Source organism: Polyodon spathula, chromosome 31 (genome assembly GCF_017654505.1).
Source record: "Polyodon spathula isolate WHYD16114869_AA chromosome 31, ASM1765450v1, whole genome shotgun sequence".
NCBI classification, from domain to species: Eukaryota; Metazoa; Chordata; class Actinopteri; order Acipenseriformes; family Polyodontidae; genus Polyodon; species Polyodon spathula.
Genome location: NC_054564.1, coordinates 671,068 through 696,955, shown reverse-complemented (window position 1 = coordinate 696,955; position 25,888 = coordinate 671,068). Strand labels below are relative to the sequence as shown.

The window sequence follows — 25,888 nt, the reverse complement described above, 5'->3', positions numbered from 1 at the left end:
TCTCTCCACAGCAACGCTCTACTGTGGCCTCCATGATGCACAGGCAGGAGACCGTTGAGTGCCTCAAGAAATTCAACGCCCGGAGAAAACTAAAGGTGGGTCCCCCGTCCACCCCACCCCCACAGGTGGGGGGGTGGGGTCCTCTTCTCTCTGTCTGTTCTCTCTCTCTCTCTGTCTGTTTCAGCAGCGACTCTTCTGTTTGCAAGTTACTCTGTGAAGCGAAGTCACTGCAGGAAGCTTGCTTGTAGACTTGGCCACATTCAGACCCAACATTAATCAAACTAGCATTCTAAACAGCAGCTGGCCGTCACCTTTACACACTGTTTTAGGAGAATCGTTTCCACTAGAAGTCTTTCTCAGTGTCTTCAGCGTCAATTCAATGGCAAACGTTTCCACTAGAAGTCTTTCTCACACACACACACACACACACACACACACACACTCACACTCATACATACACCCACACACACACAAACTGTGCTGTCTCAGTAAGTTTCCATTTACTGATTCCAATATTGAAAAGTTAGACACAGATAGCGCAATCGTTATCGTCAGACACAGAGATGCAATCCTGATGTCTTTCTTGTCCTCCACAGGGGGCCATATTGACCACCATGCTGGTCACACGCAATTTCTCTGGTAAGTAAAACACACTGGCATATAAACCCCCCCTAAAAATAATAATAATAATAATAATAATAATAATAATAATAATAATAATAATGAATGCACAGCTGTCTGTGCCTTTCACAATGCCAGCTTTGAAACCAACCAATCAGAGTCCAGATCCTGGAAAAGGTGGTGGATCCTCCCTCCCGCTTGTGTGATTGGCGAGTGATGGGTCAGGGGTCAGGGGTCAGGGGTTTGGTAGAAGTATTTGTCAGGTTGGTTTGATGTTCTTTCAAATACTTTTTTGTGTCTGGTTCTGTCAATGCCGTTGAACTCCACGCTTCGTTTGGGTAAGTCTCAGCTGTTTTGGGGTTTTTTAGAGCATTCTGCAGCACAGCTGCTGATTCCCCAGTGCTGTGAAATGCTCTGTAACACTTTGAGTGTCTCTCTTTGCTGTGTATTTGCAGACTATTTGCTTGGTGAATACACACGTGGTTACACTTCGTTACAGAGTTCTCATGCATAGTTAGCATGTGCTAAATGTGTAAATCTTTTTGGAAGATATATGTAAGTACGCAATTGTATCAGAAAACGGTTCGGGTTAGGGTCCACATTAGGGGGGTCAGGGTCAGGATTAGAGGGTTAAAATCTGGATTAGGGGGGTGAGGGTCTGGATTAGGGGGGTGAGGGTCTGGATTAGGGGGGTGAGGGTCTGGATTAGGGGGTTCAGGGTCTGGATTAGGGGGGTCAGGGTCTGGATTAGGGGGGTGAGGGTCTGGATTAGGGGGGTCAGGGTCTGGATTAGGGGGGTGAGGGTCTGGATTAGGGGGTTCAGGGTCTGGATTAGGGGGGTCAGGGTCTGGATTAGGGGGGTGAGGGTCTGGATTAGGGGGGTCAGAGTCTGGATTAGGGGGGTCAGAGTCTGGATTAGGGGGGTCAGGGTCTGGAATAGGGGGGGTGAGGGTCTGGATTAGGGGGTTCAGGTTCTGGATTAGGGGGGTGAGGGTCTGGATTAGGGGGGTCAGAGTCTGGATTAGGGGGGTCAGGGTTAGGGTTATATCACCCCCTCCCCCCACTCTGCTTCCCGTTGTCTGTCTCAACGGCTCTGTCCTGGTTAAATAAATCCATTTAAAACCGTGACTGGAACGATGCTGCCCCAGCAGGACGAGACCCACGACTCATCTCTATATAGTGACTCTCTATGAATCTGATTTGGGAGGCTGTGTGTCTGGAGAGCTGTGGAGATGACCCGCGGCTGGCGCTCCGCTCGCTGGCAGCACAGACTGGGCCTCGCTGCTGTTTGAGACGGTCACGCCTCCTGCCTTCAGAGAGCTTCACTGCAGGAGTTCTGTGAAGTCTCTCTCTCTCTCTCTCTCTCTCTCTCTCTCTCTCTCTCTCTCTCTCTCTCTCTCTCTTCTCTCTCTCTCTCTGTTTTAATGTCTCATTCTGCTTTTATTATGAGAATGGGGTTAGGGTAGTTAGAGGCCTTATTGCACAGCACTGCTGCAGTTCTGTGAAGTGTCTCTCTCTGTCTCTCTCTCTCTCTCTCTCTCTCTCTCTCTCTCTCTCTCTCTCTCTCTCTCTCTCTCTCTCTCTCTCTCTCTCTCTCTCCTCTCTCCCTCTCCCTCTCTTTGAACGGCTGATTTGTTTTTATTATGAGCAGGGATGAGTCATGTAGTGGGTTTATTAAAGGAATAGAGGGCAAGGTCAGGCTCTGAGGCTCTGAGGACTTCATGCCTAGGAGCTGCAGCGCGTTGGAAATGACAAGTATTGGCTTTCTGTATATTGTAAACAAGACTTGCTAATGTGTGTTCAGAATAGCTCCTTTGATTATATCAACGAAAGCTATATAAATAAATAGATAACTATGTATATATATATTTCCTTCAAGATAAGCCTTCAGCAGGGCGATGACGTCATGATGACGTCACAACAGAATGTTTACTCCCAAGAGTTCCAATTTGCTTCTTTTTGATTCTTGGCCACACACACACACACACACACACACACACACACACACACACACACACATAGATATATATGTATATATATAGTATATATATATATATTTATATATATATATATATATATATGCGTCGCACGTTATGCAGTCTTTGTGGATGTCGCCGAACACCTCCAGCGGTTTGATTTCAGAAGCACAGCAAATCAGAACTACAGAAGCAATGGGGTGTTGTGATACAGAAGCAATGGGGTGCTCTGATACAGAAGCAATGGGGTGTTGTGATACAGAAGCAATGGGGTGTTGTGATACAGAAGCAATGGGGTGTTGTGATACAGAAGCAGTGGGGTGTTGTGATACAGAAGCAATGGGGTGCTGTGATACAGAAGCAATGGGGTGCTCTGATACAGAAGCAATGGGGTGTTCTGATACAGAAGCAATGGGGTGTTCTGATACAGAAGCAATGGGGTGTTCTGATACAGAAGCAATGGGGTGTTCTGATACAGAAGCAATGGGGTGTTCTGATACAGAAGCAATGGGGTGTTCTGATACAGAAGCAATGGGGTGTTCTGATACAGAAGCAATGGGGTGCTCTGATACAGAAGCAATGGGGTGTTCTGATACAGAAGCAATGGGGTGCTCTGATACAGAAGCAATGGGGTGTTGTGATACAGAAGCAATGGGGTGCTCTGATACAGAAGCAATGGGGTGTTCTGATACAGAAGCAATGGGGTGTTCTGATACAGAAGCAATGGGGTGTTCTGATACAGAAGCAATGGGGTGTTCTGATACAGAAGCAATGGGGTGCTCTGATACAGAAGCAATGGGGTGTTCTGATACAGAAGCAATGGGGTGTTCTGATACAGAAGCAATGGGGTGTTCTGATACAGAAGCAATGGGGTGTTCTGATACAGAAGCAATGGGGTGTTCTGATACAGAAGCAATGGGGTGTTCTGATACAGAAGCAATGGGGTGTTCTGATACAGAAGCAATGGGGTGTTCTGATACAGAAGCAATGGGGTGTTGTGATACAGAAGCAATGGGGTGTTGTGATACAGAAGCAATGGGGTGTTGTGATACAGAAGCAATGGGGTGTTGTGATACAGAAGCAATGGGGTGTTGTGATACAGAAGCAATGGGGTGTTGTGATACAGAAGCAATGGGGTGTTGTGATACAGAAGCAATGGGGTGTTGTGATACAGAAGCAATGGGGTGTTCTGATACAGAAGCAATGGGGTGCTCTGATACAGAAGCAATGGGGTGTTCTGATACAGAAGCAATGGGGTGTTGTGATACAGAAGCAATGGGGTGTTACAGAAGCAATGGGTGATACAGAAGCAATGGGGTGTTGTGATACAGAAGCAATGGGGTGTTGTGATACAGAAGCAATGGGGTGCTCTGATACAGAAGCAATGGGGTGCTCTGATACAGAAGCAATGGGGTGCTCTGATACAGAAGCAATGGGGTGCTCTGATACAGAAGCAATGGGGTGCTCTGATACAGAAGCAATGGGGTGCTCTGATACAGAAGCAATAGGGTGCTGTGATACAGAAGCAATGAGGTGCTGTGATACAGAAGCAATGGGGTGTTGTGATACAGAAGCAATGGGGTGTTGTGATACAGAAGCAATGGGGTGCTCTGATACAGAAGCAATGGGGTGCTGTGATACAGAAGCAATGGGGTGTTGTGATACAGAAGCAATGGGGTGCTCTGATACAGACGCAATGGGGTGTTGTGATACATGGGCACGCTGCTGTATAGACTGTACATATATATTTAGAAAGACAGCGAGAGAGAGAGAGAGAATTCAGAAACAGCGCCACAGCTCTATCCCAGGAGAATCAGGATCTAACAGGATACTCATCAATCACTAGAAATACTTGATGAAGCATGAAGAAAAGTCGTTGATAAAGTGGAAAGTGTTTTAATAATTAGCCTCTCCTCCTTCTTCAGAGAGCCTGGCAGAAATAGCCGGGCAGACTGACGCTGCTGTTTCAGTGTGAGAGATTGAAAGCCGCACAGTGACTGACAGGGGGGGATGTTCTGAGAACACCGAGACGCTGAGCGTTCCGAGCTTTAGTTCCGATTCTAACAGGATGTCTTCCAGGTCCAGCCCATGAATAAAGTGTGCAGACTTAAATCGAGAGATCATTTGATAAAAACAGTCTTCCTTTCATTTTCAGCTTCTTCTTCTCACTAACGTTTCCTCCTTCTCTCTCTCTGTCCCCCTCACTCTCTCTCTCTCTCTCTCTCTCTCTCTCTCTCTCTCTCTCTCTCTCTCTCTCTCGGGTGTGTGTGCCACTAACAGTTGGTAGACAGTCCACAGCTGCTGCTGCAGTGACAGCTGCTGCCTCTGCTGCCACCACCACTTCAAGCCTGGTGGAACAAGGTAGCCACGCGGCCACGAACCTCACTGTCTGTCTATCTCTCTGTCCCTCTGCCGGGCTATTTATCTATATGTCTGTCTATTAGCCTGTCTGTCTCTGTCTATCTGTTCTGTGTCTCTCTGACTGTCACTCTGTCTCTCTCTCTCTCTCTCTCTCTGTCTCTGGCTGTCACTCTGTCTGCGTCTGTCTCTCTGTCTGGCTATCTATCTGTTCTTAGATAGGCAAGAGCTAGACAGTATAAATATGCCAGACAGATCACCTATATCTATCTCTCTCTGTCTGTCCATTTATCGGTCTGTCTCTCTGTCTCTGTCTCTGCTGTAATACGGAGAATGCCTGGAGTACAGCATCTTCGCACTACATACATGCATATAGGTATTCACCCCCGCTGTGCGTTTTCAGTGTGTTGTGTTACAACATGAAATCTTGATGTGTTTTTTTCTTTGATTTACACAACCTGCTCAACACTTTGAAGAGGCAAGAGAATTTTTATTGTGAAACAACAGTTAATGAAAAAAAAAAACTCAAATGTCTTGGTTATATAAGTATATAGGTAAGTCTCTACCACGTCTGGATCGTGCAATATTCGCCCATTCTTCTTGGCAAAATTGTTCAAGCTCTGTCAAGTTGGATGGGCGATCGTTGGTGGACGGCAATCTTCAAGTCTTGCCACAGATTCTCAATCGGATTCAAGTCCGGGCTTTGACTGGGCCACTCTAGGACATTCACTTTCTTGTTTTTAAGCCACTCCAGTGTCGCTTTGGCTGTGTGCTTGGGGTCATTGTCCTGCTGAAAGGTGAATCTCTGTTCCAGTCTGAGGTCTTTTGCAGACTGAAGCATGTTTTCCTCAAGGATTTGCCTGCATCCATTTTGCCCTCTACCCTGACAAAGTTTCCCCGTCCCTGCCGAAGCATCCCCATGGCATGATGCTGCCCCCACCATGCTTCACGGTAGGGGTGGTGTTACCTGGGTGATGTGCTGTGTTGGGTTTGCACCAGACATAACGCTTTGCATTTAGGTCAGATAGTTCCATTTTTGCTTCATCATTCCACAGAATGTTTTGCCACGTCTTTTCAGAGTCTCCCACATGCCTTTTTGCAAATTCCAAGCAATTGTCGAGTAGGTTGTGTAAATCAAAGGAAAAAACAATCCCATTTAAATGCATCAAGGTTTCAGGTTGTGACACAACACACTGTGAAAACGTTCAAGGGGGGGTGAATGCTTCCTATAGGCACCGTACATATCTCTCTATCTATCTATATACACCGAGCTGTGGCCAAAAGTTTAGCATCACCTAAAACGTCAAAATTGAGACATAATAATGAAATAAAAACAATATGAAATGCAATAATCCATAATAGTAGCACTGTAGTATTTCATGTTAGAATTTGAAATGCCATTTGCATTTGTGTGTTTTCTGTTAAGTTTCTGGAAAACTCCAGTGCGCTGGGTGTGCGATTCAATACGCTAGCGTCACTTTACTCAACAGCTTTCACTGGACTTCATGCAGCACAATGACTTCATGCTGTAGGATGCTTTTGGCCAGAGCTGTACTTCCAGGAACAAAAGCTTTCTCAAACTCCTCCTTCCTTCCATATCTCCCTCTCCTTCCTTCCCTCTCCCTCTCCCTCTCCTTCTTTCCCACTCCCTTTCTCCCTCTCTCTCTCCCTCTCCTTCCTTCCCTCTCCCTCTCCCTCGCTCCCTCTCCTTTCTTCCCTCTCCCTCTCCTTCTTTCCCACTCCCTTTCTCCCTCTCTCTCTGTCCTTCCTTCCCTCTCCCTCTCCCTCTCTCTCCCTCTCTTTCCTTCCCCCTCCCTCATCCCTCTCCCTCATCCCTCTCCCTCTCCCCTCTCTCTCTGTCTCTCTCTCTCTCTCTCTCTCTCTCTCTCTCTCTCTCTCTCTCTCTCTCTCTCTTATCCCCCACTGCCTGCCAGCCAGACCTCCGAATGCTGCATGTGTCAGCTGGCTAGGGTGCATGTACCAAGTGAGGGATGAGGGAGGGAGGGAGGGAGGGGGGCTATATTGGGGTTGGATGATAGAGCATTCCCAGTTATCTGTGTCCACAAGGACAGGGCTGTGTGGAGCGCTGATCGTCCGCGTGTTTCCAGTGAAGCTGCTTTTTGTTGCTGGTTTCTCGCAGTCCAGGGGTGGTCCGGCATGCCCGACAAAGAACCAGTTTCTTCCGCTCTATTCCCAGTTTGCCCAGTTGCATGGGGGCTACTGGTCTTGTGCATGCAGAAAGAATGGGGCTCTGTTTTATATCCGTCCGAGCAGCGGGAGGGGAGGAGGGGGGAAGAAAATATCTTCTGAAAAAATTCTTTAGAACCTCTTAAAACGTCTTAATCCGCCCTTCTCCACATCTGCCTGTACAGAAATCTTAAAGCTTCTTAAAATAACCCTCTTTGCGCTGCATGGTCTGAAGTAGGCTTGCGCTGCTGCTTGGAATCGCTTTTAAGAAGTATTTATCGGCAGGTAGTTTAAAAAAAAAAAATGTGCTGATTTCAAAACAAGAATAACTGTCCTCCCCTCGCCTTTACAATCTGGTACTAGTCTCTTCAAAGCAGGTTTACAGATTTAATCTGGACGTGCTTTATAGACACCTTGAAACCGTGGACCAGAACCCTGGGACCAGCCTCAGTTATATTGTCCCACACAGTAGATTATTGTCAGCTCTGTTGGTGCGCAGGTTTATAGAAGAGAGCAGAGCATGCAACTGCTGCCATTTTGGCTCCTAGGCGGATCCAGCACTGCATAGCAAGCTATAGAGCAGCTTGAGCCATCATGGCTGAGCTGAGGTGCAGTTTCAGTATGGAACTCTCTTGCTGCTGCTGCTGCTGTTTGATGACTGTTGTGTTTCTCTTTCTCTGACCCAATCTCTCTTTTTGAACCCCTCTGTCCTCCACTCTCCTCTGTCTCTCTGCTCTTCTGTAATGTTATTGCAAGGTAAGCAGGGCCTGTGCTCCTTTAAGAGCTCTTCGGTATGGTTGCTGCATGTCTTCCCTCCTCCCCGAGCTCCGTGTTCTGTCACACCAGCACTGCTTGTTTTAATAATAATAATAATAATGATAATAATAATAACAGCGGTCACTCATTCTGAAACTTTAGGAGTTAAGATTGTATTTTGGTAAAGGAATCTGTGTATTATAATTTTCTTAGCATCTGTGTCTGTCTTCCTCGTTCTTTGCAATAACTCAGCCCAGCCATTCCAGTGACTAACCCTACATGGGGACACTGTGACCCTCCACAGAGATCACATCCGCTGAGTTCCTGCTTAAACACTAGGAGCTGTTAATTGTAAAACAAATTAATTGGTGTGCTGCAATGAAGTATGAAAACTCTACTAATTACCAGGGATCCTAGGAATCTGTTTGCTCCAGGGAAAAAAAAAACACTGCTTGACTTTTTGTACACTTATCATATATAATCCTCAACACAGGCAATATTGCTTTACATTAACATGAATAACACTGCTCCTGTCACACTGAGATGTGTGTGTGTGTGTGTGTGTGTGTGTGTGTGTGTATACACCGAGCATCAATAGAAACGTATCACTATTATAACACATTTATTTTCATATATAAATGATGGACATTGACGAAATGTTTTTGTTTTCTTTGTAATCACTTGATCATCCTCGACCACGACACGCTGGAGAGACTGTGACTGAGGCTCTTAATCACCTAATCAGTGAGACAGTTGATTGGACGCTGGGTATGGATTTCAGCTGTTGAATTGCAAGCTTGAATAAAAGCAATAAAGAAAATCACAGAAAAAAAAACAATATGCCACGTCTTTCAAGAGAGCAGCGCCTTCGTGCGATCGGCATGTTGGAGGCTGGACTGGGGCAGCGGGCTGTGGCTCACCGTCTTGGGCGCTCACAGCCAGCAATTTCAAACCTGGCGAGACGGTATAACCAGACACACTCTGCCAACGACAGGCCACCAACCGGGAGACCAAGAGTCACAACACCTGCCCGAGAGCGACAGATCATTCTGCAGCATCTTCGTGATATCAATTGTTAATCAGCACAATAAAAAGTCACTTTGCCTGCTCTGAAACAGGGTTTGCCATTTTTCGATCACATCTAGTGAATTTTATCCAAATATAAGTGATACGTTTCTTTTGATGCTCATTATATATATATATATTTTAATTTTTTTTTTTTGTGGAAAGCTAGGATCCCTGCTAAATAGTAATCCGAGTGGAACAGACGGTGTTGCACCTCGCATGCTAGGGCTGGAATACTTTCACGAGACCTTCCCGTGTGCGTGTTGCAGAACGATGCAGCAACACAGGAGCGTTGCAATGGGCTGCACGTGTGTCCAAGTGTGCAACAACATCCCACTGTAAACTGAAACAAACAGCTAATATGCGACCTGTCAGTCGAAGGGGGGGAGGGATTCTAACTGTACCCAGCGCTGGTTATTGTAGCAATGCATCCACAGCCTGTATAAAACAAGAACTACGAGTCCCAGCATCCAGCACTGTTATGACTGGTGTGGAGGCATGCTGGGAGCTGTATTTTTTAGTCCAATTCTTGTTGCCCTCTGATTAGTATGACTTCTTTAGCTGCCTGTATATAAAAAAAAAAAAAAAAACTACAGGTCCCAGCATTCACCACAGTTACAACTGGTGGTGAGGCATGCTGGGAGCTGTAGTTTTAGTAGGTGGTGCTGTAATAACCTGGGCTGGGGTGGGTGCAGCATGTTTGCTCAGAGCGGTGTTGCAGATCATTCAGGGCCCCTCTTGTGAACTCCCGAGTTGTTCTGGGTCTTGGTTTTTCTCGTAACCCTGCGGTAGAATTGCACCCCCAGGAGTTTTTGTTTGATTTCCTCGGGAACACGGTCTGTGTGATCGTTTCCGGGGACAGACAGAGCGCTGTGGCTGCTGCTCGATCGCTTATTATTACACTATAACTGTTAACCTCTGCCTCCCTCTCCCTCTCCTTCCCTGCAGTAGCGAAGAGTCTACTGAACAAGAAAGCTGATGTGAAGGTCAGTGTGCCTCTAGTGTGTGTCTGTGTGTGTGTGTGTGTTTATGTGTGTGTCTGTGTGTCTGTGTGTCTGAGTCTGAGTCTGTCCTTCTCTCTCTGTCTCTGTCCCTCTATCTCTCCCTTTCCCTCTCCCCCTGTCCTTCCTTCTCTGTCTCCCTCTCCTGCTCCCTCCCTCTCTCTCTCTCTCTCTCTCTCTCTCTCTCTCTCTCTCTCTCTCTCTCTCTCTCTCTGTCCCAGGCTCAGGCTTTGCTGCTGTCTTGTCTCTGCGTGTCTCTGTCTCTGCCTCTGGGATTCTGCCTGTCAGTGCCTGCTCTCTCAGGCTGTGCTGCTGTCTCTGGGACTCTGCCTATCAGTGCCCGCTCTCTCACAGCTCAGCACCACAATCCTGAACGCATCACCTGGTCTGATGCAGTGAACCCGTGCCAAGGCAGAGCCTGGCTGGTAAACCTGATAGGATAGACAACTGAGTGAAGCCAACAATACCACTCCGAGGAATCGACTAGCTAGGAATCTCAACCCCTGGGTGCAGCAGGATTGGCATCAACACTTTACACTGTATGAGTTCACAGTGACAGCATGAGAAAGAACAGGCAAGCATTGCAAAGCACAGAGAGGTCTGGGAAAGCATAGGCAAGCATTGAAAAGCACAGAGAGGTCTGGTAAAGCACAGGGTAGCATTGTAAAGCACAGAGAGGTCTGGTAAAGCATAGGGAAGCATTGTAAAGCACAGAGAGGTCTGGTAAAGCATAGGGAAGCATTGTAAAGCACAGAGAGGTCTGGTAAAGCATAGGGAAGCACTGTAAAGCACAGAGAGGTCTGGTAAAGCATAGGGAAGCATTGTAAAGCACAGAGAGGTCTGGTAAAGCATAGGGAAGCATTGTAAAGCACAGAGAGGTCTGGTAAAGCACAGGGAAGCATTGTAAAGCACAGAGAGGTCTGGTAAAGCACAGGGAAGCATTGTAAAGCACAGAGAGGTCTGGTAAAGCACAGGGAAGCATTGTAAAGCACAGAGAGGGATAGTAAAGCATAGGGATTGTAAAGCACAGAGAGGGATGGGAAAGCATAGGGATTGTAAAGCACAGAGAGGGATGGTAAAGCATATTTAAAAAATTGTTGATGCTGAAACTACTAGGAAGAGGATGAGCTCTGATGAGCCGAATGGCCTCCTCTCATTCGGGGAATTCTGTTCCTGTTTTTCCTCTCTCCCTCTCTTGCTCTCTCTTTTCCTTGCTCCTTCGCTCGGCAGTCTCTCTCTCTTCACCTCCCTCGTTCCTTCTCCGCTCCGCAAGTCTATTCTGGTGTGCCGTGCAGTGTCCTGAAACCTGTTCCTTTCAGCAGCTAAAGCCGAGGGAACGTTGAGCCACGTTGCAGCTTGGAACCTGGTTTCAGGAGACTGGGGTTCAGGTCCCTGCGTGGCACACCAGGCAGGGAGGCTTGGGGGTTTGATACAGCCCCTCAAGCCAGGTCTCCCGGGGGTCTCCTGGAACCAGGTTTCAAGACGCTGTTATTTATTTATTTATTTATTTATTTATTTATTATTCATTACAAACCATCCATCTGGGAGGACCTGCTCCAATCCCGATGTGTCCCAGTATCCCAGTATCAAAGCTCTAACAGGTCACCAGCTATCCAGTAGGTGGAGCTCCCAACACAATTCCAAGACTCTCAGATTCCAGGATGTTTCATATGGATCAGTGCTAATCTGTCTCAATACAATACAATACAACACAATACAATACACTACAATACAATGCAATACAATACACTGCATCACAATACAATACAATAAAATGCAATGCAATGTAATACAATACAATACAATACAATACACTGAATTACAATATAGTATAATTTAATACAATACACTGCATTACAATACAATACAGTACAATACAATACAATGCAATGCAATGCAATGCAATACATTACAATGCAATACAATGCAATACAATACAATACAATACACCGCATTACAATACAATGCAATGCAATACAATACAAGATATATTTATATAGCGCCTACATCAAAGTGAGGAATTTTATTTAATGTTGTCAGCCTTGTGACGCACGCATGGGGGGGGTGGATAAATCCAAACTCTCCTCTAGTCTTTATATATCTGAGGACATGTGGAAGATGAGCAAGCTAATGCAGGACGGGCTCTCGGGGGCCGGGGGCCACTCCCCCATACAACGCGATAACAACACAACAACATGTTTCAATGGACAATATCTCCATGCAAATTCTTCATGCATGTTCATGAACGGGCCGATAATGACGGATCGCTACCCATTCCGTTGGATTCTTAGACATGTTTGCTGGATAATTCAATCAGCTCCAACAGCCGCTGCAGCCAGCATCTTTGTCGTCGCTCCCTCGCGCTCTCTCTGACCGAGAGCTTCCCATCTGCCAATAAAATGAACTCACCTTCACAAAGCGGCATGAAGCATACATCTGTTAATTTAACTGATGAATTAATTTATTGATTTCCATTCTTTCATTCTCTCTCTCTCTCTCTTTGTCTCTCCGTCGTTATAGAAACGGAAGTGCAGCTCTTCTGTTCAGTACATGGTGAGGATCACCCTTTATTAATCTGGCTTCACTTTCAGGGGGGTGGGAGTGGAGGTGGGGGTGGGGGCTGGTTGTGGAGAAGCATATTAGTGTCGCACGAGGTTCCCAGGGCAGTCGAGTCCCCAGCGCAACGCTAACGTGCTTCCCCGCACACACCCACACCCATGGGGAGTCTTTTCAGAAGCTGCTTTTGCTGGTCAGCAGCGATCAAAGAAGAAACAGCAATACCAAATCCCTCAGAACACACACACACACACACACACACACACACACACACACACACACACACACTGTGGTAGAAGAATTAACACAAATCTAATGTTTGGGAAAGTTGGACGACGTGAAGCACATTTAACAAAGTATTTTGTTAGAGAGAGAGGGAACAGAGAGAGAGGAAAAGGAGAGAGGGAACAAGAGAGGAAACAAGAGAGAGGAAAAGGAGAGAGAGAGAGGGGGAACGAGAGAGGAAAAGGAGAGAGGAAACGTTTGTAGGCAGTTTTTTTGTCTGCGCTGTTTTTAAGCGAGCAGAGATCGAGCGAAGACGATGGAAACTCAGAACTGCTCATGCGTGGAATCGCCTTTCAGAAGTATTGATTGGCAGCTGTTAGATAAATCCCTTCATCAACGCGTCGAGTTCAAATCCAGACAAGCTGTCCTTCCCTCACCTTTGCAACTGAGCGCCCAGCAATGGCGGTTAGCTCACCCGCCCAGGGGTTTAAAAAGCCGATTGGAGATTTACTTTCCTCTCATCCCGGGACATTTTTACTGCCGTGAACCTACAATATAAAGTGACAATGATTTGGTGATTTCATGATTTAGTGGTTTCATGATTTGGTGATTTGGTGATTTAGTGATTTCATGATTTTGGTCATTTGGTGATTTGTTGGAGATTTCCCACCAGATTCAGCCGGCTGTTTAAAAGTGTCCGGATTAAGAGGCGTTGCCTCCATGCTGCCTCCTTCTTCACTGAGTTAGAGAAACAGCAGCGACAATGCATTGTGGGATAGCATGGAGCTGTGAAGCAGTGCATTGTGGGAGAGTTGCGTTATGAAGCAGTGCATTGTGGGAGAGCGTGGAGCTGTGAAGCAGTGCATTGTGGGAGTTCCGAGGGACGAGTCTTGACGGGCCGAAGGGCTTTTTCTCGTTCCCAAGCTTTTCGGATGTTCTTGTGATTACTGACTGTTATGGAGTCAGAAACATGCTTCATCGGGAGGTGTCAGGGTCATGCTTGTTGCGTGTGGCGTGTCGAGCCGTGCTTCGCTCTGCGTGTGGGCGTGTGCCCTGTGTTTGCATGCATGTGGCTGCAGCGGTGTTCATGAGTGTGAGCCACGATCACTGTGTGTGTGTGTCTGTGTGTCTCTGTGTGTGTGTCTGTGTGTCTCAGTGTATGTGTGTTTGTCTGTGTCTGAGTGTCTGAGTGTGTCTGTGTGTCTCATTGTGTCTGTGTCTGAGTGTCTCAGTGTGTCTGTGTGTGTCAGTGTGTGTGTCTCAGTGTGTGTGTGTGCTTGAGTGTGTGTCAGTGTCTCTGCTATTCCTGTTAATAGTTGTACAGTGAGAGCCTGTGTTTTTATAAGGATGCTGTGTATGTGGCTGGCACACTGTGTTACCAGCAGTGTGTATACCTGTGCTATCATTCATACAGAACCATTGCATTGATATTGTAGTATCTCTGTGTGTCTGTCTGTCTGTATCTGTGTGTGTGTGTCTGTCTTTGTGTCTGTCTTTGCGTGTGTGTCTCTGATGTGGTGTCGTGTGTGTCGACTGTCTGACCAGTCCACAGTAGACACAGTGTCCACAGACATGTGTGTTGTGTGTCCAACCACACATGAGTGTGTGGTGCATCCATGTGTGTGTGTGTGTGGTGGGTATGGGTGACGCACACAACGTGTGTCCCGTGTGTGTGTGTGTGTGTGTATGGGTGTGGCTGGGTGTCCCGTGGTGTGTGTGTCGCTGGGTGTCCCGTGGTGTGGGTGCCCCGTGGCTGGGTGCCCCATGGTGTGGGTGTGCTGGGTGTCACTGGGTGTCCCGTGGCTGGGTGTCCCGTGGCTGGGTGTGTGGTGTCCCGTGTTGCTGGGTGTCGCGTGGTGTGGGTGTCGCTGGGTGTCCCGTGGCTGGATGTCCCCTGGGTGCACCCGTGGTGTCACCAGCACCCTGGGTGACCCACAGTTGGTGCCCCACAGGCTGGGTGCACCACACACACAGCTGGTGTGTGGGCACCACATACAGTGACCCACAGGGCAACCACAAACACAGTGTCCCTCACAGTGGTGGGGTGTCGCTGGTGACCCAACAGTGGTCACCACACACACAGCGACCCACAGGCTAACCACACCCATAGCGACTCACATGGCACCACACCCTTGGTGTTGCTACCCACACTGCACCCACACAGTGTCTGTCGACCCACGCTGGCACCGACCCACAGTGGCACCACATACAGTGACCCACAGGGAACCACACCCATAGCGACTCACAGGGCACCACACCACACTCCACCCACGTGGTTGTCACACACACACATTGACCCACACAGGGCACCGACCCACACAGCAGGGTGTGGTGTGTGTCGCTGGGTGTCCCGTGGCTGGGTGTTGCTGGGTGTTCCGTGGTGTGTGTGGGGCTGGGTGTCCCGTGGTGTGGGTGTCGCTGGGTGTCCCGTGGTGTGGGTGTCCCGTGGTGTATGTGTCGCTGGGTGTCCCGTGGTGTGGGTGTCCCGTGGCTGGGTGTCCCGTGGTGTATGTGTCGCTGGGTGTCCCGTGGTGTGTGTGTCGCTGGGTGTCCCGTGGTGTGGGTGTCGCTGGGTGTCCCGTGGTGTGTGTCGCTGGGTGTCCCGTGGCTGGGTGTCCCGTGGTGTATGTGTCGCTGGGTGTCCCTTGGTGTGGGTATCGCTGGGTGTCCCGTGGTGTGGGTGTCGCTGGGTGTCCCGTGGTGTGTGTGTCGCTGGGTGTCCCGTGGCTGGGTGTCGGTTGTCCCCGCTGGTGTGTGCTACCCCGGGTGTCCCGTTGTGCTGTCGGCTGGGTGTCCCGTGGCTCCGTGGTGTGGGTGTCCCGTGGCTGGGTGTCCCGTGGTGTGTGTCGCTGGGTGTCCCGTGGTGAGCAGGGGTAGCACACAGACTCTGCTGAGTGAGGTCCCTGTTTCTGTTGTTCTGTACTCTGGTGGTAACGTTGTGTTGTGTTTCCTGCACAGCCCCAGACTAACAGCAACAAAGCCAACACAGTAAGCAGCCCCAAAGGAAACCAGTCCTCCCCAGCACTGGTATTTATCTTCTTTGTCCCTCACTTTCTCTGCTGGGTTTTTTCCCTTGTGTGTGTCCATTTCACAGCCAGGCATGTCCGAGGCATTACTGTCCTTTTAGTTATGAACCCTGTTCACAAAACTATAGGAAGGTCTATAGGAAAGAGAACTCCACTCTCAACACTGCAGAGCTGTATAGAGGTCTATAGGAAAGAGATCTCCACTCTCAACACTGCAGAGCTGTATAGAGGTCTATAGGAAAGAGATCTCCACTCTCAACACTGCAGAGCTGTATAGAGGTCTATAGGAAAGAGATCTCCACTCTCAACACTGCAGAGCTGTATAGAGGTCTATAGGAAAGAGAGTTCCACTTTCAACACTGCAGAGCTGTATAGAGGTCTATAGGAAAGAGAGCTCCACTTTCAACACTGCAGAGTGCTCTAGCGGTATAGGAAAGTAATAATTAAATTAATCTGGCTTTACAAAGAATGCCACATTTTACTTAATTCAAGTGAAAATGACGGGCTGTGCAATGTGTTGAGAACGGGGTTCAGTGTAACACACAGCAAGTCAGGGTTCTCCCACAGACCACTAGAGACTGGAGTGTTATTGACGTGAATGCAGAGTGTAACCACAGACTGACTGTGCAGATTTACCTAAGAGCTGCCGCTCCCTCCACACCTGGGCCTGGGTGACTCGCTATAAAACAGCAAGTGGAGCGCTCTGCTTTCCCTGGTCTGTCGGGGTCTGGAGAGCACTCTCAGAGCACGCTGTGCTCCCCTGTGTCCCTCGGGTCTGTCAGGGTCTGGAGAGCACTCTCAGAGCACGCTGCTCTCCCCTGGTATGTTATTTAAACAGCAGCCCTTGGGGACGGGTGACGAGGATGTAGATGTATTTTCAGAACCCTGATATTTACTCTCTACGGCTTGCCACAGTAATTAATAAGCGCTGTGCAAGTCTTGTTGGCTGTGAATGATGCACAAGCCCACAGCCTTTTTCAATGATAATAGGTATGTTATTTTTATTTAAGCTTTGAGATTAGGCTCCAGGGCTTTCTATTTTGAGAACGTGAAGGACCTTTTCATGCTAATTCTAAAGACGCCGGTCTAGTTTAGTGAGCCTGTCTCTTTAATTTTGAAGACGGCTGGAGTAGAGACAGGGAGCTCTCCTGAACAGCGGCAGCTCTTGAGATCCATTGGGATCGCTGTATGGGATCGATGAGGAATCGTTCCGTTTCAGTAACTGCACTCTAACCCCCCCTCCCCCACCCTGGTGGGTCGGAGGGGAGGGGGGGGGTACTCCTCCCTCTATGTATGATGTGGAAATAAATTGTTTTAATTTCTACAGAAAGATTTAAACTCGCTACCGTGATTTGAGTCCATAGAGTGGAGTGGAAGGTCGAGTGATGCTTCCTCTCCTTGTGGCTCCCTCTCTCTCTCTCTCCCCTCCTCTCCCTCTCCTCTCTCTCCCCCGCCTCTCTCGCGAGGGAGACAGAGGGGCTCAAGGGAGAGGCTTGAGACAAGATAGGTGTCCTAAGCTGGACGAGGAAGGAAGGAGCTGTCCCTCTCCTTCCTTCCCTCTCTCTCTCTCTCTCTCTGTAGGAGCCTCAAACCACCGTCATTCATAACCCCTTGGATGGAATGAAGGTACTCTCGTCTTTTCACTCTCTTTCCATCCCTCGTTCCCTCTCTCTGTCCACCTGTGTCTCTCCATCTGTCCATCTCCTCTCTTTTCCCTGGAGCAAAAATCATAGCTATACTGTCTGTCCTCCCCAAATTATATGCTGTATGAAAACGTGCAACAGGACCATGTTCTATATATATTTTGTAAGGAGCTTCAGGGAAAATGGCATCAGCCAATCACAGACGATCAACTCCGCGCCACCCTGCAGTGATGTCATTTCCCCTGCATAGTTTAAAAAAATATATAGATCAGTTTTCAGGTCTGTTCAGACTGTGAGTTCCTCTTCTAAGCTGCAGCTGTCCTAGATACACCATGAAGACTAAACTCGCTTGTGAAATACTGGTCTTGCAAAAACACAAGCAGGATTATCTGTGGCTGTGTGGTGTTATACAGCAGTGTGTTCCCTAACTCTGCCGGAACCACACTGAAACACAGCTTCTCCTTCAGCAAGAATGGTTAAACCAATTCCTTCTGGTATTGTGTGTGAGCTGTTAGGAACACCTGTATTATATAATAAGAGGTAACGGCTGATTTCTGCAAGTATTTCTGATTCAGAAGGGTCCAAACAGAGAAAGGACATCACTGGGAGCTCACAGAAGGGGTCGACACACAAGGAGTGCAACATTTCACACATCCACAGTCAAACACTAGCTACACTGTCAAAAGACTTTCTGGCGAGTGTTGTATCTCTTATCTCTGATGATCTACTGGCGTGTGTGTGTGTGTGTGTGTGTGTGTGTGTGTGTGTGTCCCCGTCTCGTGATGTCAGTGTCAAGTCACTTCGATTCACTAAAGTTTGTCGGTGTGTCTTTGTCAAGGCTGTCACAGTGTTTGTGCGTGTAGACCTGGAGTTTGCACAAATACGTCAGTGTGTGTGTATGTCTCAGTTTGTGTGTGTGTCTCAGTGGTTCGTTTGTGTTCACAGTCGACAGCAGTTGATAATAGAAATAGCTCTTCAGACTTCATTGCATCAAGAGGAGTGACTGAGTGAACCAGCTGTGCGGGAGAGACGAGAGTCACGTGACTGAGTGAACCAGCTGTGCGGGAGAGACGAGCGTCATGTGACTGAGTGAACCAGCTGTGCGGGAGAGACGAGAGTCATGTGACTGAGTGAACCAGCTGTGCGGGAGAGACGAGCGTCATGTGACTGAGTGAACCAGCTGTGCGGGAGAGACGAGCGTCATGTGACTGAGTGAACCAGCTGTGCGGGAGAGACGAGAGTCATGTGACTCTGCTTGCCAGTTATTGGCTGTTATTCAGTTTCCCGAAACTGTTCTGGATTACTGATGGTTTTCATGAACAGCAGTAAAGAAGAGTTGCAGGAATATCCAGCTGGATTCATAAAAACAGACTTTTAAACAAACACTCTTTTCAGGAGTTGTGACCAGACCTGCAAATTCCTATCGAATCCCCCTGGTGTGAATCTTGCAGGAATAACACCGGAATATCTCCTGCGCTTCCTCTGAGTCCTTCATTGTGAATTCAGCCCCCCCTGTTAATTCATGTGTGTTTAATCACCCTGATTCATTCCATGCTCCTCTGTAATGAACACTGTTGATTGCGTGTGTAAGACATTACCAAGAAAAAGTGATTAGGAGTAAAAGGCTGTGATAGAGCCCATCCCTTGAATTATTATTATTATTATTCTTATTATTATTATTATTATTATTATTATTATTATTATAAATCCAAGGGCGACCCCAAGGCGACTTGCAGGTGTTCCAGGGCAGTGCAGGGTTACAATGCAAGCTTCATATTTAAACACAGTGTAGTTTACAGTAAGTGCAATAATACTAACACTGCTAGAATACAATATGAACTAGGATGCAGCCAGTCAGGATCACAGCAAGTTATATCTGCAGTGACAGATTAGCAGTGCAATAGTGCAAGGATAGCGCATCAGCTGAGGATCCAGTAAGGTGGTGCTGAGGTCAGGAGAGTCCAGTGCAGAGCAGGAGGGGTGGAGCAGGAGATCCACAAGTGCAGGTGTCAGTAGCCTGTGAATACACCCCCCACCCCCCCCCCCCCCCCCCACCATTATTAGAGACACAGAGACGGCGTGCCCAAGGAATCCACAGACAGCAGCAACACCACCATCGAGGATGAGGATGTGAAAGGTAGGAGTCCGGAACTCACAAGCAGTGATATCACCCAGATCTCAGGTGGATTTTGTGTGATTGCATATGGAGTCTGAGTGATCCGATTGTGTGTGGTGGGGGGGTGTGGTTGTGTAGTTTCCCACTGAGTCCGGGTGATTTAACATTGCTTTCATGTGATTTCACACTGATTGTAGGTGATTTAGAATGTTTTTTGCAAAATTTCACTTGAATGCAGTGTGATTCCACTTGGATTTGTTGTGGTTTCAGTTGGAATCTGCAATTTCACTTGAATTCAGTGTAATTTCACTTGAATGCATGGTGATTTCACTTGAAACATGTGTGATTTAACTTGAATTCAGTGTATTTAACTTGAAATCTGAATGATTCACTTAAATTCAGTGTGATTTCCCTTGAATTTGGTGTGATTTCACTTGAATTCAGTGTGGGTTCATGTGAAATCTGTGTGATTTCACTTGGTCTGTTTGATAATCAAGGGCAGCAGGTCATTTTGCTGCCTGATTACGACTGGAAAATATTGTGTGATTGCTGAGATCTTTGAAACAGTCTCCTTGGTTCTCAAGCCAGCAGGCCCTGCTCTCTGCGTGCTTGCAGGTGTTGTCTGTGTGCTTAGGAATCTGACAATCTGGGATGTGAGAGAGGAGAGGAGATGTGAGGTGACAGAGAGGAGAGGGGAGAGAGGAGAGGAGATGTGAGGTGACAGAGAGGAGAGGGGAGAGAGAGAGGAGGGGGATGTGAGAGAGGAGAGGAGATGTGAGGTGACAGAGAGGAGAGGGGGAGAGAGGAGGAGGAGAATAGTTCCAACCCCCTGTCAAGAGGAGAGGGGAGTGAGAGAGGAGGGGGGATGTGAGAGAGGAGAGGAGATGTGAGATGACAGAAAGAGGAGAGAGGAGAGGGGATGTGAGGTGACAGAGAGGAGAGGGGAGAGAGGAGAGGAGAGGAGATGTGAGAAGAGAGAGAGAGGAGAGGAGAGAGAGGAGAGGAGAGGAGATGTGAGGTGAGGGAGAGGAGAGGGGAGAGAGGAGTGACACTGGCCAGCGGGATCTGAAGATCTCAGAGAGCCGGAAGGAAACCTGAGAGAGGGAGAGGAAAGAGGAGAGGAGAAAGTAGAGCAAGGACACCTTGAGTTTATTTATAGCAGCCTGTGAAAGGGGGGGGGGGGGAGATGGGAGACTGGGAGAGAGGGCCATTTAACTTGAGTTGAAACAAAGTAGTGCCACGCTCAAATGTGTGTGTGTGTGTGTGTGTGTGTGTTGTGAGAGAGAGTGTGAGAGACTCTCACTCTCACACAACACTCTCACACAGACCTTGTCAGTGTGGTGTGTCCAGTGTGTTGTGTGTGTGTGTGTGGGTGTGGAGGGAGCTGAGGGAGTCGGCACCTCCCCCCCCCCCTCCTATTGTTTGAACTCGACCCTGGTTCCGGGTCATACTGACACTACTAGGACAGTCTCCTCATCACCGAAGGCGATCATTGGATGTTAAACTGGTCCTGGAGTCTGTTCAGATGGGAGCCATGTCCAGCGGTTCAGACGTGTGTCTCAGTGTGTCTCAATGTGTCTCAGTGGGTCTCCGTGTATTAGTGTATCTCAGTGTATCTCAGTGTGTCTCAGTGTATCTCAGTGTGACCCCTCGTTACACAAACGACTCAAATGCAAACTCCGACAAAAATCGCAAGGCTAATATGGCCCTCCCATAGAGCACACATAGTGACACAGACTCAGACAAGTCTAACCTAGAGTCCACACACACTTGCTGACAGCACGACACACGAGTCACAACAGGTTCACAGAGTCACCCATAGCCACACTATCACCCATAGAACAACACGGTGGCGTGTAATCAGTGTGTCTCAATGTGTCTCTTAGTGTGTCTCAGTGTGTGTCTCACTGTATCTCAGTGTTTCTCAGTGTGTATCTCAGTGTGTCTCAATGTGTTTTAGTGTGTCTCAGTGTGTTTCACTGTGTTTCACTGTGTCTCAGTGTGTCTCAGTGTGTTTCACTGTGTCTCAGTGTGTCTCAGTGTGTCTCAGTGTGTCTCAGTGTGTTTCACTGTGTCTCTGTGTGTCTCAGTGTGTTTCACTGTGTCTCAGTGTGTCTCAGTGTGTCTCATTGTGTGTCTCAGTGTGTCTCAGTGTGTTTCACTGTGTCTCAGTGTGTCTCAGTGTGTCTCAGTGTGTCTCACAGTGTGTCTCAGTGTCTCAGTGTGTCTCAGTGTGCTGTTGTTTGAGTAATCTCTCGTCTGAGTCACTCTGCAGTTCAGTGCGATTCCTGAGCGCTCTCTGAGAGTCAGCACGCCCCTCACTCCATTCTCAGCAATCTCAAGCTGTGTGATGTTGCTTTCTGTCTTCTCTTCTCCTTTTCTTTCTTTCTTCATTTCTCTCTTTCTCCTTGAAATGCTCTTTTTTCCTTCTTTCTGCTCTCGTTGTTTCTGCATCTTTCTTTCGTTCTCCCTCTCTTCTCTCTGCTTGCATTGTCTGTGTGTGTGTGTGCGTGTGCTCAGTGAGTGTGCTCACCACTGGTTGACTACCGTGTGGTGGGTCCTGTGTGTTTTTTGCCAGTGCTCACACGGCGTGTCACACACCAAACACGTGCCACTGTGTGTGCGGGTGGTGCGTTGCGCACCCTTGTGCGTGTGTGTGTGTGCGTGTGGGCGTGTGTGTGTGTGTATAGTGTGTGTGTGTGGTGTGCATGTGTGTGCGTGTGGGTGTGTGTTTGCCTGTGTGTGTGTGTGTGTGTGCGTGCATGGGGGAGTGTGTTTGTGTGTGCAGGTGTGTGACTGTGTGTGGGTGTGTGTGTGTGTATGTGTGTGTGTGTGTGTGTGTGTGAGTGTGTGTGCGTGCGTGTGTGTGTGTATGTGTTAGTGTGCATGTGTGTGTGTACGTGTGTGTGTGTGTGTGTGTGTTTGCCTGTGTGTGTGTGTGTGTGGGGTCCCCTGTGTGTGTGTGTGTGCGTGTGTGTGTGTCTGTGTGTGGCGGTGACCTCACCAACACAAGAGGGTATTGCTCACAATCACATGCTTACAGTAACAGTACAGGGTCTCTCAGTGTTGTGTGAAACCCGAAATGTCGCTCACTTACTTATTGGGAAGATTTCATGCTATTGTTAATGAGAAGCACCCCCCGCCTCCCGCAAAGTACATCAACATTAGCCTAACTGAGGGGGGGGGATTTTAAAAAAACTATGTTGAACAATAATTCCTGATGACCTAATTTGACTGAAACAAACACTGTCTCGCTGTGTCTGTCTCTCATCTGTGTCATTGTATCTCTCTGTCTCTCTGTCTCTGTCTCTGTCTCTGTCTCTGTCTTTGTGTCTCTGTTTGTCTCTGCCTCAGCCATGCTTTGGTTTGTGGTATGCTGCTGCCGTCTGGTAGTGTGTTCTTGTACCTACACTGAAGAGCATATCACTGCATGCTACATCTCCAGCCTCTGCACCCCACTCTCACTAACCCTAACCCTAACACACACCGAGACAGCCTCAGCACCCCATCTGTCTCACAAACCCTAACCCTAACCCCTAACCTCTTGGGATGGGAGGCGTTGACCCCTTAGAGTGATTGGATTGGGTTGTGATTGGAGGCGGTGGGGTGAAGCCTGATTGGATTGGGATTCCATGGATTGGAGTTGTCGTGGGGGTGAGACCCTTGGGACTATTGGTAATTGGGAGTCTCCGCACCCCCACTCTCACTAACCCTAACCCTAACCCTAACCTCACACCCCCACTCTCACTAACCCTAACCCTAACCCTAACCTCCGCACCCCCACTCTCACTAACCCTAACCACTAACCCTAACCTCAGCACCCCCACTCTCACTAACCCTAACCACTAACCCTAACCTCAGCACCCCCACTCTCACTAACCCTAACCACTAACCCTAACCTCAGCACCCCCACTCTCACTAACCCTAACCACTAACCCTAACCTCAGCACCCCCACTCTCACTAACCCTAACCACTAACCCTAACCTCCGCACCCCCACTCTCACTAACCCTAACCACTAACCCTAACCTCAGCACCCCCACTCTCACTAACCCTAACCCTAACCCTAACCTCAGCACCCCCACTCTCACTAACCCTAACCGCTAACCCTAACCTCCGCACCCCCACTCTCACTAACCCTAACCACTAACCCTAACCTCAGCACCCCCACTCTCACTAACCCTAACGCTAACCCTAACCTCAGCACCCCCACTCTCACTAACCCTAACCACTAACCCTAACCTCAGCACCCCCACTCTCACTAACCCTAACCACTAACCCTAACCTCCGCACCCCCACTCTCACTAACCCTAACCCTAACCCTAACCTCAGCACCCCCACTCTCACTAACCCTAACCACTAACCCTAACCTCAGCACCCCCACTCTCACTAACCCTAACCACTAACCCTAACCTCAGCACCCCCACTCTCACTAACCCTAACCACTAACCCTAACCTCAGCACCCCCACTCTCACTAACCCTAACCACTAACCCTAACCTCAGCACCCCCACTCTCACTAACCCTAACCCTAACCCTAACCTCAGCACCCCCACTCTCACTAACCCTAACCCTAACCCTAACCTCCGCACCCCCACTCTCACTAACCCTAACCACTAACCCTAACCTCAGCACCCCCACTCTCACTAACCCTAACCACTAACCCTAACCTCAGCACCCCCACTCTCACTAACCCTAACCACTAACCCTAACCTCAGCACCCCCACTCTCACTAACCCTAACCACTAACCCTAACCTCCGCACCCCCACTCTCACTAACCCTAACCACTAACCCTAACCTCCGCACCCCCACTCTCACTAACCCTAACCCTAACCCTAACCTCCGCACCCCCACTCTCACTAACCCTAACCCTAACCCTAACCTCAGCACCCCCACTCTCACTAACCCTAACCCTAACCCTAACCTCCGCACCCCCACTCTCACTGTGTTTGCTGATTTTTCTTTTTGTTTATTTTCTGTGTCGATTTTTCTCTTTTCATGAAGATTTCTTTCTTTTGTGCGTCCCTTTCCTGTATCTCTGTGATGTCATTGCCCCTCTTCCTTTAATCTCTGTGATGTCATCACCCTTCCTTTATGTATCGCTGTGGTGTCATTTCCCTTCTACCTTGTATCTCTGTGATGTCATTACTCCCGTTCCTCTATCTCTGTGATGTCATCACCCACCTTTATGTATCACTGTGATGTCATTTTCCTTCTTCCTGGCTTCTTTATGATGTCATCACCCCTATTCCGTCGCTCTGTGATGTCGTCCCCCCGTCCTGTCCCGTCCCGTCCCAGCCACCAAGCTGACTGACATTCTGAGCTGCACGAGGAGGGGCTCGGGACCCCTCCCAGACCCACCCCGACTCGCAGACCTGCTCTGCACTGTGCGTCAGGGTTCAGCCCCCCAGACCCAGACCAAGTCAGAGGGGGGGTCCCCTCGGCCCACTGCCCCCCCGCAGGGGGGGGTGTCTCTGGTATGAGGGGGGTTTGGCCTGGCCCTCCAGCCCCCCCGTCTCCTCCACACAGCGTGAGTACCAGCGAGGGAGCATTGGACAGTGACACACACACAGAGAGTCACAGACATGCACTCACACACACACATACACAACAACACACCAGCACACGCATGTGTCACTCATTTCTGGATGCGTAGTGTATGTGTGTGTTATGTGTGTGTGTGTCACTATCAGTGTCTGTGCGTGTTGTTTTTGTGGTGTGTTCCACTCAGGGTCAGACACGCACTCACAACACACTACACACACACACAACACACACACACACCACAAGTCCGCAGTGTCTGTGATGGGTTGTGTGTGTGTGTTGTGTGTCTCAGTGTGTGTCTTAGTCTTCCGTGGTGTGTTAGTGTCTTAGGCTTTGTGCTTGTCACAGTGTATGTGTGTCTGTGTATGTCGTGTCTGCGCTCCGAGACGGGGTCGTGTGTCGTCGTTACGGTCGCGTGAGAGTGCAATATGTCTGTCGACAACCCAACGTCCACTCCAAGACTAACACACACCCCAACGACACGTTTCTTTCAGGGAGGTGGTGAATGTTTTTGTTCTCTTCTAAGATTAGACACGTAGGGTCCCTGTATATACTACTCAATTACCTGACTTGATAGGGGGGGGGGAGTGGGTAGTCTGCGCGTTCGTCACTACTGATGTAGTTGGCGTGACGTGTCTCCGTCGACTCGCTTCGTCAGTTGTGCCCTCTGACGCTGCCGGATACCGCACTCAAGCCGTGACGTAGACGCTGCGCACACACAACCAGACACACCCACACACGCGTTGTGTGTGTGTGTCTGTGTGTCTCTGTGTGTGTGTGTAGTTTGTGTGTGGTTTGTGTGTGTGTGTGTGGTT

At 48.6% G+C, this 25,888-nt stretch overlaps 1 protein-coding gene across 1 annotated transcript in view; it reads left to right on the top strand.

Annotated features, from left to right (window-relative positions):
• Positions 1–25,888, top strand: part of LOC121303013 (calcium/calmodulin-dependent protein kinase type II subunit beta-like) — a 36,596-nt gene that overhangs the window by 10,029 nt on the left and 679 nt on the right. Inside the window, exons 2-9 of the mRNA XM_041233410.1 lie at positions 12–95; positions 597–639; positions 4,878–4,958; positions 9,912–9,949; positions 15,704–15,772; positions 17,353–17,397; positions 19,503–19,596; positions 24,828–24,951. Of these exons, the coding sequence (XP_041089344.1) occupies positions 12–95; positions 597–639; positions 4,878–4,958; positions 9,912–9,949; positions 15,704–15,772; positions 17,353–17,397; positions 19,503–19,596; positions 24,828–24,951 (578 nt within the window). The remainder of the gene's footprint in view (positions 1–11; positions 96–596; positions 640–4,877; positions 4,959–9,911; positions 9,950–15,703; positions 15,773–17,352; positions 17,398–19,502; positions 19,597–24,827; positions 24,952–25,888) is intronic.